The 18,712-nt window shown below is 31.2% G+C and overlaps 2 protein-coding genes and 1 pseudogene across 2 annotated transcripts; 1 reads left to right on the forward strand and 2 right to left on the reverse strand.

Annotated features, from left to right (window-relative positions):
- Positions 1 to 4,038: 4,038 nt before the first annotated feature.
- LOC106372947 (LOB domain-containing protein 22) lies at positions 4,039 to 5,469 on the reverse strand. Its single transcript, XM_013813201.3, has one exon. It carries the CDS (start codon positions 5,223 to 5,225, stop codon positions 4,443 to 4,445), a length of 783 nt encoding a protein of 260 aa, XP_013668655.2. The 5' UTR covers positions 5,226 to 5,469; the 3' UTR covers positions 4,039 to 4,442.
- A 367-nt stretch (positions 5,470 to 5,836) lies between these two features.
- LOC125575321 lies at positions 5,837 to 7,035 on the reverse strand (annotated as a pseudogene).
- A 4,425-nt stretch (positions 7,036 to 11,460) lies between these two features.
- Positions 11,461 to 13,203, forward strand: LOC106381221 (F-box/kelch-repeat protein At3g13680-like). Its single transcript, XM_022694334.2, has one exon. It carries the CDS (start codon positions 11,911 to 11,913, stop codon positions 13,096 to 13,098), a length of 1,188 nt encoding a protein of 395 aa, XP_022550055.1. The 5' UTR covers positions 11,461 to 11,910; the 3' UTR covers positions 13,099 to 13,203.
- Positions 13,204 to 18,712: the final 5,509 nt, after the last annotated feature.

The following is an 18,712-nucleotide window of genomic DNA, read 5'->3' on the forward strand; positions in this document are numbered from 1 at the left end:
TCATTTATATATTTATTAAACATTTTTAATATCTATAAAACTTTTTTTGTAATTAAAAACTATTATTTGGGTTTTTTTTTTAAAAAATAATATATATATATATATAATATAAATTTCTATATTTATTTAACATTTTTAATATTATTAAAACTATTTTTGTAATTATTAAACTATTTTTTAGTTATTAAAAGTAATTTTTTAATTATTAAACATTTTTAATATTATTAAAACTATTTTTTGTAATTATTAAACATTTTTAATATTATTAAAACTATTTTTGTAATTATTAAACTATTTTTTATTTATTAAAACTATTTTCTGTAATTATTAAACTATTTTTATTTATTAAAACTATTTTTTTGTAATTATTAAACTAGTTTTTATTTATTAAAACTATTTTTTGTAAAAATATTTATTTATTTGTGATTAAAAACTATTTTTTAAATATGTTTTTTTTATTTATTAAAATTATTAGAACTAATTTTTAAATATGTTTTTTTTAATTTACAGGTCTAATGATGATCAGACCCAGCTTCGACAGCGTCGTGGTCGTGGTGGTACGGGGAGCCAGTCTCGGGATTACAGCCAGATTTAGGATTCCGCTTCGTCCCACAACTCCTACCATACATCTCCCTATGCTGCACCCGCTCCTGCTCCTCTGGGTCCTCCGGGAGTGATGAGTGTTGTGGAGTTGGTTCGACAGCCCGGTCGTGACCATCTTCCCTATCTCACTCCGTATCCACATGGACGGGGTCAAACATGGTAATTAAACGTATTTTTTTCATTAAAATTTGATTCATTATTAATAATTTGTTCTTTTTATTAGGTTCAACCGATCTAGGAACGGGATCAGCGCATGGATCAACCGTATGATGTACTCGGCCCTCGACAAGGCATATCCGACTTTCACTGACTTCCCTACCGAGAAGCAGCATCTGTGGTTTCGTCAGTTTGCGGTAAGTATTCTAATTTTTTACTTATATTTTTAATCTTTAATATAAATTTTCTACTAATTGTGTTTTTTTTCCAACAAGAATTCATCTGGAATTCCGATGAGACGCTCTTTATCTATCACCACTTCGTCCATAAAGTTATGGACAACTATGGGAAGCAGATCCACGAGTGGAAGAAGAAATGGAAAATCAACAAGGTTGTTTTTAATTTATTAAACAATTTTTTAATTTATTAAACTATTTTTTAATTTATTAAACTATTTTCTTTTTTTTTTTATTAAAAGGTCCCAAAGTTGATAAACAACACGATCTGGACGGAGTTGTGTGCGCATTGGGATAAGGAAGAGACGAAAGAAACTTCTTCCACCAACTCCACCAACCGCAGGAGCGACCTTAAAGGGAAGGGTGTCTTCAAGCATAACTTGGGTGCTCAATCTATTGCCACTCTGGGGGATCGCATGGTAAGTTCAGCCGCTTTTTCTTCAATTATTTAAGTTTTGAAATTTTATTTTTTGTGTGCTCAATCTTATTATTCAAGCATAACTTGTGTGCTCAATCTATTTCTAATGTTTGTTTAATTTATGTTTTTTTCAAGGCAGAAGAAAATGATGGCGAGCCGGTTGATGATCTCGCCCTAATGAAGAGGGCGTATACCAACAAGAAGACCGGCCAGATTGATGACGGTCTTGTGAGGGAAGTGGTCACCCTGGTCCAAACTCAGGTGCAAGACGAAGTGTCTCATCTTCAAACTGAGGATAACGATTCGACGGCTTCGACCAACTTGTCTCGGTTTCGAATCAACGAAATCGTTGAATCGGTAAGTTTTTTTTTTTAAAGTTCAATTCATTTATTTCTTGATTTTTATTTTATCATCTTTTTATATTATTTAAATTTGCTATTTTCTATTTCAGTCGGTTCCAAAGAAGAAGGGACGTTTGGTCGGTTTGGGTCGTCGCATCCGGTCGGTTCCTCCTTCTTCTGCACCACCGCCCTTTGTTGATCCAGAAGTACTTACGGCTCAGTTGAAGGACAAGGATGATCGCATATCTTTGTTGGAGACCCAGATGGCGGCTCAACAGGCGGGCTATGAGGCACATAAGAGGCTGAACCAGCAAATGATGGAGATGATGCAGAGGATGTACCCGAACGAGGTGTTCCCGAACGTGAAAGACCCGTAGTTTTTTTTTTCAAAAACTCGGAATGTTTTATTTTTATTTGTACAACTTTGAATATTATCTAATATGTTTTCAATTTTAATTTTATATTTTCGAATTTAAATTTCAAAAATTTTAGTTTTTAAAAAAAATTAATTTTTTTTGAAATTCCAAGGAAATGAACCCTCGGAAATTTCCGACAAACATTTCCTCGGAATATACCGAGGGACCCCTTCCTCAGAATATACCGAGGGACTCATTCCTCAGAATTTTCCGAGGGCTTCATTCCTCGGAAATTCCCGATGAAAATTCCGAGGAACATTTCGTCGGAACTTCCAAGGATTGGACCATCGGAAAGTCCATCGAAATATCCCGAGGAAGTTCTCGCTCGGTATATTTCGAGGACCTTTCCGACGAACTGGTGGTCCTCGGAGTTTCCTCAGAAATTCATTTCCTCAGAATTCCGTCGGAAATTTCCGAGAGATTTCTGAGGAAAAATTAATTTCCGAGGAAAAATTAATTTCCGAGGACTTGTTTCGTCGGTATGTCGTCGGAATAACGTTATTCCAACGACATACCGACGATTTTTTCCCTCGGTATGCCCCTGTTTTCTTGTAGTGACAAGACCTGCACATGAGTCGTAAACATTAATAAGACAACAAACTAAACATATATCATTCAGCTTCTGCTTTATAACAGATTAATCAAATTAATCATACACTAATTTGTTAGTGCCTGAAATAAAAAATTAGAATAAATCATAAGAGACTCCAAATTGAGGAACATAGGTTGTACAAGCATAAACATATATCATTCAGTCATTAGCATAAGCGACAGCAAAGAAATTCTTCTGGGACATCAGCGAAAGGAAGTAACGAAGAGAAGTTAAGATGCATAATCAATTAAAAGGATTACCTCTGTTTATTATCCATCTAAAAAGTTGGAAGTTGTTTTTGCTCGGAAATCTTATGTGACCAAGCAAATCACCCATTCATCTTCTTCATCTGTGGATCTGCAGAGTAAAACAATTATTATGCCAAGAGGAAAGGAAATCAAATCGAAATTTATGGTTTGCTTATGATTAATATCCGATTCATAAGAAACATTCACCAAGCAACAGTTTCAATCTTCACCAACACCCTATCCATCAAGATCGATAGATCTACCCACTGATTCTCTAATCGATTCTCTATTTCAGTTCTAGCGTGTCGTCAATTCCTCAAAGAAAAATTGGATCGAGAATTTTTTTTTTACTTTCCCTTTTCTGTTTTTTATAAACCAAACAGCCACAAAAAACATAGATTTTGACATAACAGATTTGTTGCTCTCTTAGGGCAATTATCGCCCATTTTATCTGACAAAAAAACAAATCCTAACCAAACCAAAGCCCAACAGTGTTTTCTTTTAAAACCAACTAAAAGCCAATTTAAATACATAATTATTATTAAATATTTATGTTATTATAATTTTAAAATTATGCATGAATTAAAAATATGTAGAATGAAAAATGAAATGTCTATTACATTTTTCATATAATATTTATTTAATAAGTTAAAATTATAAATAAATAACCTTACCAAATATATCATCACAATATTATTAAATTTATTGAGTAGAAGTTTACCATTTTAAAATCTTTTAACTAATTAATTAGTTCACGAACAAACATTTTTATTTTTAATAATAAAAAAAATAAAGAAGACAATATTATAAAAATTGACTATAAAAAAATAAAAAAATCTATTAAAATATAGATTAGAAAAATATTTATTAATTTAAATGAAATTTTAAAAAGAAACGATCCCGCGCCTTGACAGCGCAGATCAAAATCTAGTGAGCTATTAAAATGAAAATATTTTTCTTTTTATTCTTCATCAAATTCTTGTGTAACATTTATCTTGAAGATTTTATGTCTCTTTCAGATCTACCTATATAAAATTTGACCAAATGAGATACAGAAAATCCAAGAAAACGATGTAAAGTGAAAACACAGGTTCTTCTCTTTACCTAAGCGATGTAATGCTATTTGTTTCAGTGTCAATAGGCCTATTTTTATTATTGAACAATCATATTTCATACATAAGCTATTAAAATGTGTTTTATTCCATCAAATTCTTGTGTAACATTTATCTTGAAGATTCCATGCTTCTTTAACATTTAATATTCCTATTAACAAATTTTACCAAAATGAGATACAAAAATAATCCAAAAGACAACAAATTTAGAAATAACTATTGAGATCGATCAGCGAAAGGAGATTTTGTTAGCCCTAGAAAAATGATTCTAAAATCAAGAAAATAATAAGAATCCAATAGAACAAAAGAAAAAGGAAAAGCTAAGAAGAAATGATGTATGGTTCTTCAACGAAACCATCATGATGCTGCTCGAACTCGTGTGTTTCACTAGAAACCTCTTCCACAGGCTTAACGTCCTCACATTCATCAATGAAGCCACCCTTCATATTCACCGTCGTTGATGAATCTTGAAGTTGAAGGCACCACATGTCTTCTTGTAACCCATTAAAGTTTCCAGAAGCACAATATTGTTGTTGTTCTTGTTGCTGTTGAACTGGTTCTTGGACATGATGAAGAGGGTAGTTGTAAGTAATCGAGTTGTTGTTGTTTAGATCACAAGAACTCGAAAAACTCGAGAGATCCTCAGGTTCTTGAATCTGAATATGCGGTTCTTGATGATGATTACGGAACACAGCCAATTGCTGAATAACCATGTCCAACTCGTTTTTTGAGTACTCGATCTGGTACTGAAGCTTTCTAATGATGCTATAACATCCTTCGATGGGATCATTCGCACGAGCATCGGACTGAAACATGATTGTGTACATAGCCGCGTCTTTATCAGGAGGGCTAAGGTCTTTGATGATCTTGGTGATGTTGCTTACACCGAAGAGCTTATGAGCATTGAGGAATTGGCGGTGACGGTCGTGAGGGAAGTAGGGAGCGAGAAGACAATCAGGAGCACATTTTCTACGTTGGTATTTGCAAGCCGCGCATGCTTGGTTTGTGGTGTTGTTGTTGCTGGTGGTGCTGCTTGAAGGTTTTAATGGTGTTGGTTTGGGATGTAAAGAGAAGACAGAAGAAGAAGGTTTGCCTGATGGCATTTTTTTTTTTTTTTTGATGGGTTTGCGAGTTATCGGTTCCTTAGTTTTCTCCTGGTGGAAAGGAAATACAGGAGAATGGAGAGAAAATGAGGGAGGAGAGACAAGATGATATAAGACAAAGACAATGAGAGAAGAGAGAGAAAGAGAAAGAAAGAGAAAGAAAGAGATTTTGACCTATTCAAAGTCATGGGCTAGTGTCTATATTTAGGAAAGAGATGGAAAGTGAAACATGGTCATGTTCTTCTAATGGTGAAAAATAGAAAATATGACTGGAATTTACTAAAAATTGGATATGCATAGGTTATGATATTATGTGTATGGATGTAATAATAAGAAGATAAAAGTACATATGGTTAGATGAGTTTGCTATTAAAATCTGTTTTTTTTTGTTTCCCTTCATCTGCCACCGTTTCTCTTTTGCTCATATACATCATTAACAAGCTCTTGGATTCAAAGCAACAACCATAAACTTAACAAGGTTTATTTTTAGGGTTAAACTTTCTCATTTACAGCCTAGATTCCAAAACAAACTAACATGCATAATGGAAAACAAACCTAACCTTGTCGAACACCGAACCTTCCTAGGATTTTTGGCCTGTTGGGGAAGAAATATGTGAGTTTGTAAATGGTGCTAGGCAAATACAATTGTCTTCTTATGGCTTCTTTGACTTAGGATGTGAGACAAGCTTCCATGATGTAGAACAGTAGAAGAGTCTGAAACCAGAAAAGCAAAGAACGATACAAGTTGGTCAAAACAGTAACAAATGCAACCAATTTTCCCGGTTGGTTTGTTTGCATGGTTTGCAGTTGCACTGAGCTTGGAACATAAGAAGAGCACACATGTGGGCGGCAGAACTGGTCGGCCATAAATCCATAATTTTCAAGAAACTCATTAATTAGCTTTTCCCATATTCACAGATTTGAAGTATCCATCTTGTCCAATTACGTTGGTTTTTTGGTTGCGCACTATCCCTCCTTTATAACTCTCTAGATCGACAACCACAACAATTTTCTTCTCTTCGTCAATGAAGAAACTCCCAGCTTGATTACCATCCATACAACGAAAGGTGGTCCTTAAGAACTTGCTCCATGAAACCTCACATGGATCAATCTTATTCTTCGTGACCCAAATCTCTAATGCGTTATCACAAAATCAGCCAGCTTTCATGCAATACCGCAAGCTGTTCCTCTCTAATACAAGATAGAGACAAAAATTTAATTATCTCTACCATGAGATTTAAACGGCAGAGGCAACCGCTTTCCAAATCTTTCTGTTGTCAAATCAAAAGAGAGTATATCCTCAATATTGTTTCCTCCTATCCGTATTTTCTCTCCAGCCAAAAAATAAATATATCCCTTCAAAGACACACCACGTTGAGAATAATATGTAGACCAGTTTGGATTGATATTAGAAACCTTCCCTGTATTAGAGCTTAAATCGAAGATTTCATACCCAGAAACAATGTAGTAGTTGATGCCTCCATACTCAGAAAATCCTCAAGATTTTGTAGTTACGGTTCTTGTCATATCCAATAGCATATTTGTATAACATGTGGAAACTGTTTCTTGGTTGGATCCACCTCATTTTCCCCAAATAAGGATTCCACACCAAGAGCCTTGACTTGTCTTTGGTGACGCATAGCAATAAGCCTTCACACTGAAAGATTTGAGAGATCGCTACTGGGTCAAATACACTTACTTGCTTTATAGATGGATGAACGAAGTTTTCTTTGCTTCGGATTCCTTGGAGATCAAACTTCAGCGAGCAAACCCTAAAATCCTTCACCATGAACCGTAGAAACTGCTTCCTTCATGCTGTTATCCACATAAAACCTGAGATTTAGAGATAGAGTTCCAATTTTTGCAAGTGGATCGCACTGCACTTAGGGATGTCAATGGAACCCTAAAGAATATCTCCTTTGTCATATCTTCAGTAAGATCGGACATTGCCGTCATTTTTTCAGAAGTTGCAAACTAAGGTACGATTTTTTTTATGTGTCACCGATTTATATAACGCGGCGTTGCTATCTCTATATATTGCTTGTTGTTTTGTAGATGAACTAGGCTTGTATTCTGATTTGTGAATCTTGATGGAAATTTTCAAATAGGATTTTTTTTGTCAACTTCAAATAGGATTCTAAACAAATTAATATTAATATTATTATAATTTAATTTAATTTTAAATATATATATATATATATATATATATATATATATATATATATAATTATTTGCAAAATAATTTTTCTCAACGTGCTCTCACGTTACAAAAGTTAGAGTGGTTCTTATCTTTTATACACTTAATGAATAAAATATATAAATTAGTAACAAAATAAAGGGAAAACGTCAAAAATACCACATAATACTACTTTTCATGTTTAACTTAACCACTTTTACCTTCACTTTTAAAGAAGAAGAAAACATTTATAATTCTAGGGTTAATTAATATATACTTACGATTTAAAGTTGCGGGGTGGTTAGGGTTTTTAGAATGTGCAGTTTAGAGTTCTTATAAATATATAAATAAATAAGTTTAATTTAAAAAAAAATAGTATCAAAAAGAATCTTTTGCTTTTTAATGAAGAATATATTTTTGAAAATGTTTCTCTAGTGATGGTAAACATGAGTAATGGTACCAACAAAATGATAAATATGAAAATTCCCCAAAATCTATACTATAGGGACAAACTAAAGCTGGCTTTAATTTATACTATACAAGATATGAGCCCGTTGCATTGCAACATATTTTGTTTGATGTTTTAATTTAATAAAAAACCATATTATTTTATTATAGTTTTCTGATTGTTTTTTGCATATGTTGTTTGAGATTTATTTTGTAATTAAAATTCGTTTTCACACATAAGTTCAAGTTAATATTTGTATTTTATAATCATGGTGCATAGATGAATTGTTATAAATTTTGTACTTCTGTGACAAAAAAAAATAAAAAAAATTGTACTTAAGATTAGAGAAAACACTATACCTAAACGTTTAAACTGAACACAATCCGAAATAAAAAATTGAATGAAAAGTAAAAAAAATGAAATTTAAATACATCAATTGAGTCAACGACAACATTATATATGTTCTTATGTACTAATTTAATGTTTTATTAAATAAGTCTTAAAAATTTTATTTTGCTAGGATTTAAAAAAAAAGAAAACATTCTATTTTATAAATTTTCTTTCTATTTACAATTAAAAATAAAAAATAATATTAAATACTCTTTTACAGTTTTGTTTAAGATTTTAGAAAATGAAAATTACTGTCAAATAACCTAATACAATTATCTTCTCTTTAGAATTTCAGAAAAAAAATAATATTTTACAATTTGTAGTTATTAATAAACAATTTTAAAATTAATATTCTTACACTTTGTATCAATACTAATTGTATACTTCTTTTGTTAATTAAATAATTTTTAGTATCATGTTCATCATCAAATACTCTCTTAAAAATATTATCAGATAAATTTTTACAATTCTCTTTTGGTTAGTACTTAAATTATGATACAATTTTTTTTGTTTAGGATTTTTTTAATAAAAAGGAAAACAACTATCAAATATATTTTTACAGTTTCTTAGGATTTTAGAAAAGAAAATTAATATTACATATCTTTTATAATTATATTTTGTCTAGGATTTAGAAAAATAGAATTTCTATCAGATAATTATTTCCAGTTAATATTAACTATTTTTAAAAGTTACCATTTTCAAAATTCATTTTTTCAATATCACTAGTATTTTTACAATTTTTCTTGTTAATTAAATAATTATTAATATCATGTTTATCATTAATTGTTAAGTAAAAATTATTATAAAATAAAATTTTACAATTCTTTCTTGTCATGATTTTTTTAATTGGTTAATGGGTTAAGATTATAAAATATTTTTTATATAAATCTCTTTTATTTAGGATTTTATGAAAGAATAATGTTATTTTCTTATAATGGCAGTTTTTATTGACACATTCATAATCTTTTTTTTTTAATTGACATATTTGACAATCATATCAGGTGAAATATTTGAAATTACTTTATCTTATTTTTTTAACACAAAATTATTAAAAAGTAAAGTTAGTTAATTATAAGAAAAATAAGATTACTTTTACATTTTTATTTTATTTAGACTTTTAAACAGGAAACTAATTATTTTATAATTAGTTTTTCTTTTAGATTTTTATACAACTATTTTATTTTAAATAGAAAAAATCTGTTTATTTATTTATGTATTTAAACACATATTCATCATATTCACACATACTCATGTACGACAATAACATCAAATTAAAAATTATGTTAGCATCATAAGATGTAATAAGGATAATAAAAAATTGATAATTGTGTGAAGAAGTTAAAAGAAAATACTCAGGTAATACTTATCATGTAAATAATATTGTGTTTTGTAAAAATAATATGTAGAAGTTTGAACTAAGGGGGGGTTATTTGGACAAAAAATTGTGTGGAATTTGAGAATTTTTAAAGTTCAGAGATTTTAAAAGTTGAGTAGATTTAACAAATATTTTATCAACTATTTTGTATGAATTTCTGTTGATTGTTATAGAATTTTATAGATTTGCATACATATTTTTTTCATAAGAAATCTCCTCTTAAGATAATATATACAAGTCTTTTTGAAAAATACCAATCTTTTTTACGTCAAATATATATATATATATATATATATATATATTCGTTCATGAGCTACATAGAGGTAATCTCTTCCTTTTCACTATTATTATATAAAGTCTTGCTTCCCAGATGCAAAGATAAGAATGACCTACTTCCGTAGTTATTCGTGAATGACGAAGTAAGACAAAGATATTACATTTCTCCATGGCTTGATTCTTGGGTCAATCATCGTCTTCTTCTCCACTTGTCTTTTCGTAGATTTGGTTCATACTCTTGAAGATTGATCTCATATGGTATCACGTTCTTCTTTATACAAAATTGAAATGGACAAATGTTGAAATTATCACCTTTTTGAGTAACATTCGTAAATAATCGAAGTGTGTGTTTTTATCATACAGATTTTATAAATCTTATGAGTAAACATGATATTTTCAGAGTTGAGTCTAATGAGTAAAAATATAAAGAATTTATATCCCAATAACAATAGAGTTTGATAAAATTATTAAACCAATGAAAACCAAACTTTTTGAATAATCAAAGATTGTAAATGGATTTTAGAAATTCCTAAACCAATAACAAAGGATTTTATTAAAACTTTAAAAATCCATAAACCAATAACAAAGGAATCTTAAAATTTCATAATTCTCCTAGAATCCTTGCACCAATAACCCCCCCTAAATATTGATGTGAAATATTTGTACCTATTTTTGGTCATAATTTTTTACATACAATTATCTATTAAAAAAGGAAAGTTAGTTACTTATAAGAAAATAATAACCGTACTTTTAAAATTTTGTTTAACTACTCTTTTAAAAAAGTAATATTATTTATTTTAAAGTTAGTTTTTCTTTATGTTTTTGTTAAATCATTTATTGTACTTGTAGGATTTTACAATTCATTTTTGTTTAATATTTTTTTCTTAAAATTTAATATTTATCTTTTATAATTCTATATCTCTAGTATCTTTTAAAACAAACATTATAATTTAAAAAAAAAATTAATTACTTTCTAACAGATTATTACAATTACTTTTTGTTTAGACTTAAAAAATTACTATCAAATATTCTAACAGTATAGAATTGTAAAATAATATGTAATAGTAATTTTCATTTTCTAAAATTTTAAAAAGAACTGTAAAAGACTATTTTGTAATGAATTTTTTTCCTTTTCTAAATCTCTTTTAAATAGACGAAAGAGAATTGTATCATATTTTTTACACATGTCACAATTTATTTTTTTAAATCAGAAATAAAAAATTACTTCATTTTTACAATTATTTTTTTGTTTAGCTTTTTTAAAAAATGAAAATTACTATCAAATATTTTTTTTTAACAATATATAATGTAAAAGACTTTGTAATAGTAATTTTCATTTTCTAAAATCCTAAAAAGAACCTTAAAAGACTATTTTTGTAATGAAAGTTTTCCTTTTTTAAATGTTTTTTAAATCCTAAACAAAAGAGAATTGTATCATATTTTTGACACATGTCACCATCTTAAAAATTTATCGACACATGTCGCAGTCATGTTAATTAGCAACTTTGATTAATTTTCCTTTTCTAAAATCCTGAAAAGAACCTTAAAAGACTATTTTGTAATGAAAATTTTCTTTTTTAAAATTTCTTTTAAATCCTAAACAAAAGAAATTATATCATATTTTTGATATTTGTCACCATCTTAAAAATTTATCGACACATGTCGCAATCATGTTAATTTGCAGCTTTAAAAAACCAAATTTTATATAATAAGATGAATAAAAAGTGTGCGTGTTTTCTTTTCTATTCTGGCAAATTTCCTAATTTAAAATTCTGGATATGCATTAGATATTTTAATAACACATGTTATTTAATAATTTTTTTTTTCATCAAACCGTTTTATATTTAAAATATTTAAAACTAAAGTACTAAATATTAATATTAATTTGTTTAGAATCCACTATTGGAAAAATTCCATCAAGATTTACGAAACAACAAGCAATAGAGATAGCAAAGCCGCCGTTATATAAATCGGCGACACATAAAAATATCGTACCCTAGTTTGCAACTTCAGAAAAAAAATGACAACGATGTCCGATCTTCCACAAGATTTGACAAAAGAGATATTCTCTAGGGTTCCATTGACATCCCTAAGCGCTGTGCGATCCACTTGCAAAAGTTGGAACTCTATCTCTAAGTCTCAGGTTTTGTGCGAATCAGCCGCAAGAAGGAAGCAGTTTCTAGGGTTCATGATGAAGGATTTTAGTGTTTGCTCGATGAAGTTTGATCTCCAAGGAATCCAAAACGAAGCAGACTTTGTTGACCCATCTATAAAGCAAGTAAGTGTACTTGACCAAGTAGAGATATCTCAAATCTTTCAGTGTGAAGGCTTACTTCTATGCGTCACCAGAGACAAGTCAAGGCTCTTGATGTGGAATCCTTATTTGGGGCAAACAAGGTGTATTCAACCAAGAAACACTTTCCTAAGTGGAGACCAATATGCTCTTGGATATGACAAGAACCGTAAACACAAAATCTTGAGGATTTTAGGTGACTGTAAAAGCGGTTACATGGTTCTTGGGTATGAAATCTTCGATTTGAGCGCTAATACATGGAAGGTTTCTAATGACAATCGAGACTGGCAAATAGATCATTATCAACGTGGTGTGTCTTTGAAGGGACATACTTATTTTTTGGCTAAAGAGAAAATAAGAATAGGTGGAACAAACAATAATATAGATTGTATACTCTCTTTTGATTTTACAACAGAGAGATTTCGTAAACTGCTGCCTCTGCCGTTTAAATCTCATTATTCAAATAAATTGCTCTTATCTTGTGTCAGAGAAGAGCAGCTCGCTGTATTACATTACAACTGGGTGATGGGTCAAGCGTTGGAGATTTGGGTCACGAAAAAAATTGATCCTGGTGAGGTTTCATGGAGCAAGTTCTTGAGATTCACCTCTAGCTGTATTGGTCATATTATACCTGGGAGTTTCTTCGTTGATGAAGAAAAGAAAGTTGTTGTGGTTGTCGATCAAGATTACAACAGACGGATCGTGACTGGTCGCAACCAAAGTGCCCACATACTTGGACCAGATAGATACTTCAAATCTGTGAATATCGGAGAGACTCGGTATATTGGAAAACGTAGCAAGCATGGATATATGATCTCTGAATTATGTCGCCCACGTGTATGCTCTTCTTATGTTCCAAGCTCAGTGCAACTACAAACCAATCAACCGGTAAAATCAGAAGAAAGTGAAAATTAATTAGTTCTATGTACAATGCTTAATTTGCATCAAACATCTTCGGAAAACTATTAATTTGTGTGTTTGCTATATATCATCTAATAAACAATTCGGTTTTTGAATGTTTTAGCCTCTTTGTTCATGTCACTTGGATATGTAATCAAACTTGGCCATTAACTTAAATTATACTAGTTGTTAGATGTGATGAATTCAAGAGTTCATGTGGAAGTAGGAGAATATTCATGATCTGATTTGGTCAAACTGGTTTTCTTCACTTGGATAGAAATTATAGTCTTCCTTTTTCCGGGAACATAACTCTTCAAAAATTAGTGTTAAGGTTCTAGAGGTCTAGAACCGATACATCCGAAGGAGAGTATATTGGAGAGAATATTGTTATTATAGTTAGAGATAAGGACGAGGAGATTTACAGCTATCTTGTGTCTATGACTTGTGTATATAACCTTGTGCAGAAAAAGAAGTGTTATCCTTATGCAGAAAAAGAAGTGGCTGAGACTGATATGGTGCCGCAGATGATGTCTGTGTGTGATGATGAAATTTATTCCGAAAGGAGGAGTGGTGAAATAACCACTGCTGATGCCGTTGGTGAAGTAGCTACTGCGGATACGGAGGTGGCTCAGAGAACAGAAGCTGAGACGCACATGCAAGTGCAGGAGGAGACACCGCAAGTTAGTGATCAGAATGCACCGGAAGAGGCTCTTGGACGTGGACATAGAAAGACAGTTCCATCAGTCAAACTACAAGATTACGTAGTCTACAATGCACGAGTTGGTTCTGATAAACATGACACCATCACCGGTCTGAGATCAGATGTCTTCTCGGCGGTGCCAGGTAAGACACAAGTACTTTATCCCATTACTGATTATGTATCTGATGATCAATTCTCAGAACACCACAAGGCCTTTCTCGCAGCAGTTAGCGCTGGAGTGATACCTAAAAATTACAAAGAGGCTTTTGCAGATAAGAGATGGAACAAGGCAGTGAAAGGCGAAGTTCATGCTCTTGAGTTGAATCGTACATGGGACGTTGTGGATCTTCCTGCAGGAAAAAAAACAGTTGGAAGTAAATGGGTGTTTACAATCAAGTACAACGCAGATGGAACAGTAGAGAGAAACAAAGCGAGGCTGGTGTGTTGTGGTAATCATCAGGTGGAAGGGGTGGACTATGAGGAAACTTTTGCGCCTGTTGCGAAGATGGATACAGTACGCACACTACTGGAGGTTGCACTGGCAAAGAACTGGGAGGTGCACCAGATGGATGTGAGTAATGCATTTCTTCATGGAGATTTGGAGGAAGAAGTGTACATGAGATTGCCGCCAGGGTTTCATTCTGATGAACCCGGAAAGGTATGTAGATTGAGAAAATCTTTGTATGGACTAAAACAGGCTCCAAGATGCTGGTTTGAGAAGTTGACGGAGGCTTTAAAGAGCTTTGGTTTCGTACAATCTTATGAAGATTACTCTCTGTTTTGTTATGAGAAAGATGGAAGCTGTGTGCGTGTTCTTATTTATGTGGACGATCTGATTGTAGCAGGGAATGATCTTGAAATGTTGGAGAGATTCAAGAAGTATATGAGTAAGTGTTTTCTCATGAAAGACCTTGGAAGAGCAAAGTATTTTCTGGGTATAGAAATTGCGAGAGGACCCGAGGGGATGTTTTTGTCTTAGAGGAAGTATGCACTGGATATTATAAATGAGGTTGGTTTGCTTGGGAGTAAACCTGTGTCTACTCCGATGGAAGTGAACCACAAGCTTCTGCGAGAAGAAAGAGGAGAGCAAAGAAGTCCACTCTGTAAAGATCCTGTGCGGTTCCGTCGAATAGTAGGTAGACTGGTGTATTTAACTATTACTCGACCGGACTTGAGTTACTGTGTGCACATACTGTCGCACGTGATGCATCAGCCCCGGGAGGAGCATTGGAATGCTGCGATGAGAGTCATACGCTACCTAAAGGGAAGTCCAGGTCAGGGTATTATGCTTAGAGCTGATAGTGACCTACAGATACGAGCGTTTTGTGATTCTGATTGGTGTGGATGTCCGTTGACGAGGAGATCACTCTCAGCTTATGTAGTGTTGTTGGGAAACTCGCCGGTGGCGTGGAGAACCAAGAAACAGGATACGGTTTCTTACTCTTCAGCTGAGTCCGAGTATAGAGCAATGTCGGATGCGTTGAAGGAGCTGAAGTGGTTGAAGAGGTTGCTTGCTGATCTTGGAGTAAAACATGATAGTCCAATGGACTTGTACTGCGATAGCAAGTCAGCTATCTACATTGCTGCGAACCCGGTGTTCCACGAGTGTACAAAGTATGTAGAGAAAGATTGTCATAGTGTGAGAGATGCAGTAAAAGCTAAGCTGATAGCGGATATTCTAACAAAGGCATTGGGGAGCTCTGCATTTCATTACTTGTTATCCAAGTTAGGAGTGTGCAAACCACACGCTCCAACTTGAGGGGGAGTGTTAAGGTTCTAGAGGTCTAGAACCGATATATCCGAAGGAGAGTATATTGGAGAGAATATCGTTGTTATAGTTAGAGATAAGGACGAGGAGATTTACAGCTATCTTGTGTCTATGACTTGTGTATATAACCTTGTACGTAACATTATATGAATGACAAGTTATCTTCTCATAGTTTCTCTTGTCTTTCAATTAGTCATTCATGATGTTTTTTTTCTTTTTATTGGTGTGGTAAATGAAGAATTAGTTACATCAGTTATCAACTTTTTATTTAGCAACGAAAGATTTAAAGATTGCGTAACTATATCTCTTTAAGCAAAATTTTGTTGCCCTTAATCTTTGTTGGATAGAGTTCTCTTGATTGGGAGTAGCTTTTCATATGTGAAATGCAGATTGTATTATAAACTATAAGCTCGTAGGCACTATCTTTTCCCTCCGCCTAGTATCGAAGAATATAACGATCATGCTAAGAGCAGTAGTACGATTTGAAGCATAGGATTTTTTTTCTTATCTAGACCTACTTTGTTTCCTCATATATCAGTTTGAATGGTTTTCTTCACTTAGATAGTTTATAGACTTCCTCTTTCCACAGAACCCTTCAAAATTTAGTCATTCATGATGTTTTTCTCTTTTTATTGATGTGGTAAAGGAAGATTAGTAGTTTCATTGATACTATTATCAATGTACTATTTTGAATTTGAAACAAAAGATTATAGATTGCGGAACTATTCCTTTAAGCAAGATTTTGTTGCCCTTAATCTTTGTGCGATAGAGTTCTCTTGATTGGGAGTACCAATGCAGATCGGGTTACACTTTCTCATTCGACCTCACTATCTTAAATTTCGTTAGTATTTCCTATTGGATGTACAGCTATAAGCTCTAGCCTCTATACTTTCCATCATCCTAGTATTGATGAATATAACGATCATGTTAGAGCAGTAGTACGATTTGAAGCATATAATTTTTTTTTTTTCTTATCTAGACCTACTTTGTTTCCTCATATATCAGTTTGAGTGGGATATAGAGTCACCTCCACTCTTGCATAAACAAAGTATTGGTGCTTGTTCTGTTTCATTATAATACGTAAGTTCTGTAAATTTGGTCATTTTCTTTATTCTCTAATTGTAGTAGCAACAAGGGATTCACCATCTTTTTTTTTTTTTTTGCTAAATAACAAGGGATTCACCGTCTTACAAATTTCAAACATATTAGTCGATACTCGACCAGGTTTCTCTAACTAAGCCGCATCAAAAAGTAGAACCTTTTTTAATTTCATACAATCAACAAAAAAAACATCCATTGTTGTTTGCGGACCAAACTTGGTGGAAACCGGCTAAACTTTTCTACCGGCATCAGAGTACAATCTAAGAGCACCTCAAATAGCAAAACTTTACGTAGTATCTGAGAAATAAAAGAAAAAAAAAATTAAAAGAAAATAGGAGAGAAAAACAAAAGTATCTAAAATCAAATGCTTTTAGAAACCCATCAGAACTTTTCATGCCACATGCCACATGCCACATAGATGTTTGTAAATGGCTCAATGCCAAATAAAAACATTTTATTTCATATAATATTGGATCTCACATTAATAATAAGTATATGTGCCTAAAATAACGACATTTGGTTATTTAAAGTTGAAAATTATTTAGTTAATCAGATTTAATTAATATAGGTATGTTTTAATTTAATTTAAAATAAATTAACACAATAATTTTAAATGATATGTAAACTTGATTAGTTTTAATTAAAAACATTTGGTTGAATGAGTTAGTGTTTGATAAAATAGTGTAAAGATCAGAGATAATTTAAGGAAGAATTTGTTTGCTTAACCCAAACTAAATTAAATAAAATGAGTGAGAAAGTGTGATTTGGAACAAATTATGAGAAAAATTGCTTAAACTACCATTTTTCTAATACATGTTTTTATGTTTACCTTAACCAAAATTATCATTAGTTTTAAAAAGATAAATCCTACTATATATTAATTGAGAAACCACTTAATTGACTTTTGATTATGTGTCTTTAATAGATTAAGTTTTACAAAATAGTTATAATTTGATTGGTTGTTAACATTTATTAGTTATTATTTTAATCATATCTAAAAATAAAAGGTAACTCTAGAACTAATTAATACAAATTACCAAATAACAAAAATGATATTACAAATAATGATTTACGGTAACTAATTGTAGAATTAGAGAAAGAATATATATGTTTTATCAATTTCTTTATTTTTTATCAATTGGTTATATATAATTAAAAAAAAATACTTTAGCATTTTTATAGAAATAAATTTAATGGTTATATATTATTATAATAGAATTATATTTGTAGGTAAGAAATTATTATAACTTTTATGTTTTTAAAGACCACACAAAACCGTTTACAAAAGATCTTTCATGATAAAAGCCTACGATCATTGTATTGGTCATATTGGAGTTACAAAAAAAACACACTCTCTTTTTTTATTTCTCTTGAGAACTAGAGTATTTTCGGTTTTTCATGTGTTAAACTAAAATATAAAGTAATTGTACAACCAATTATCTGAATTAATTATAATATTCTTTTCTGTAAGAGAAAGATTTTTAATGACTAAGGTTTATGTTTCTGAACTATTTGAAATCTCACATATCTTCTAAAAGTATATACTAAAATTTTTGATTATCCAAATATTTGAAATTAAAAATAAAAATTTTATATTTTTAATTATTATTCAAAAATTATAACAGTGTAAACATAATATATATTTCTTTATATAATATAACTACCCGCAAAATTGCGGGCAAACACCTAGTAATTCAATAATTTAGTTGCATTTAAATATAAATATCATTTGTTCAGAATCCTTATGTGAGATATTATTCCGTTAAGTTTGCTCTAAGAAAATCATCATTGCCAAATATAGAAGAGATATCTCATCAATAAAAATAGAAAAAAGAAATAAAACAAAAAGAGAATGGTATTAAAATTCTTAGATATGCATTAGATATTTTAATGACACATGTTAAAATTTAAATGCTTTAGTTTTATTTCGAAACTAAGTGTTTAATCCGCGCGTGCATACATAAATATTTTTTAATTGTTTATTAATATATCCATTACTAATTAAAAACCTATAATGATAAATTATTATTGATGTTTTTATTTGAAAATTATTACGTATA

The sequence above is a fragment of the Brassica napus genome, chromosome C1, assembly GCF_020379485.1.
Source record: "Brassica napus cultivar Da-Ae chromosome C1, Da-Ae, whole genome shotgun sequence".
Classification (NCBI taxonomy): domain Eukaryota; kingdom Viridiplantae; phylum Streptophyta; class Magnoliopsida; order Brassicales; family Brassicaceae; genus Brassica; species Brassica napus.

Excerpts from the sequence above, each read along its gene's own strand:
- LOC106381221 (XM_022694334.2), top strand. The coding sequence starts at position 11,911 with ATGACAACGATGTCCGATCTTCCACAAGATTTGACAAAAGAGATATTC.
- LOC106372947 (XM_013813201.3), bottom strand. The coding sequence starts at position 5,225 with ATGCCATCAGGCAAACCTTCTTCTTCTGTCTTCTCTTTACATCCCAAA.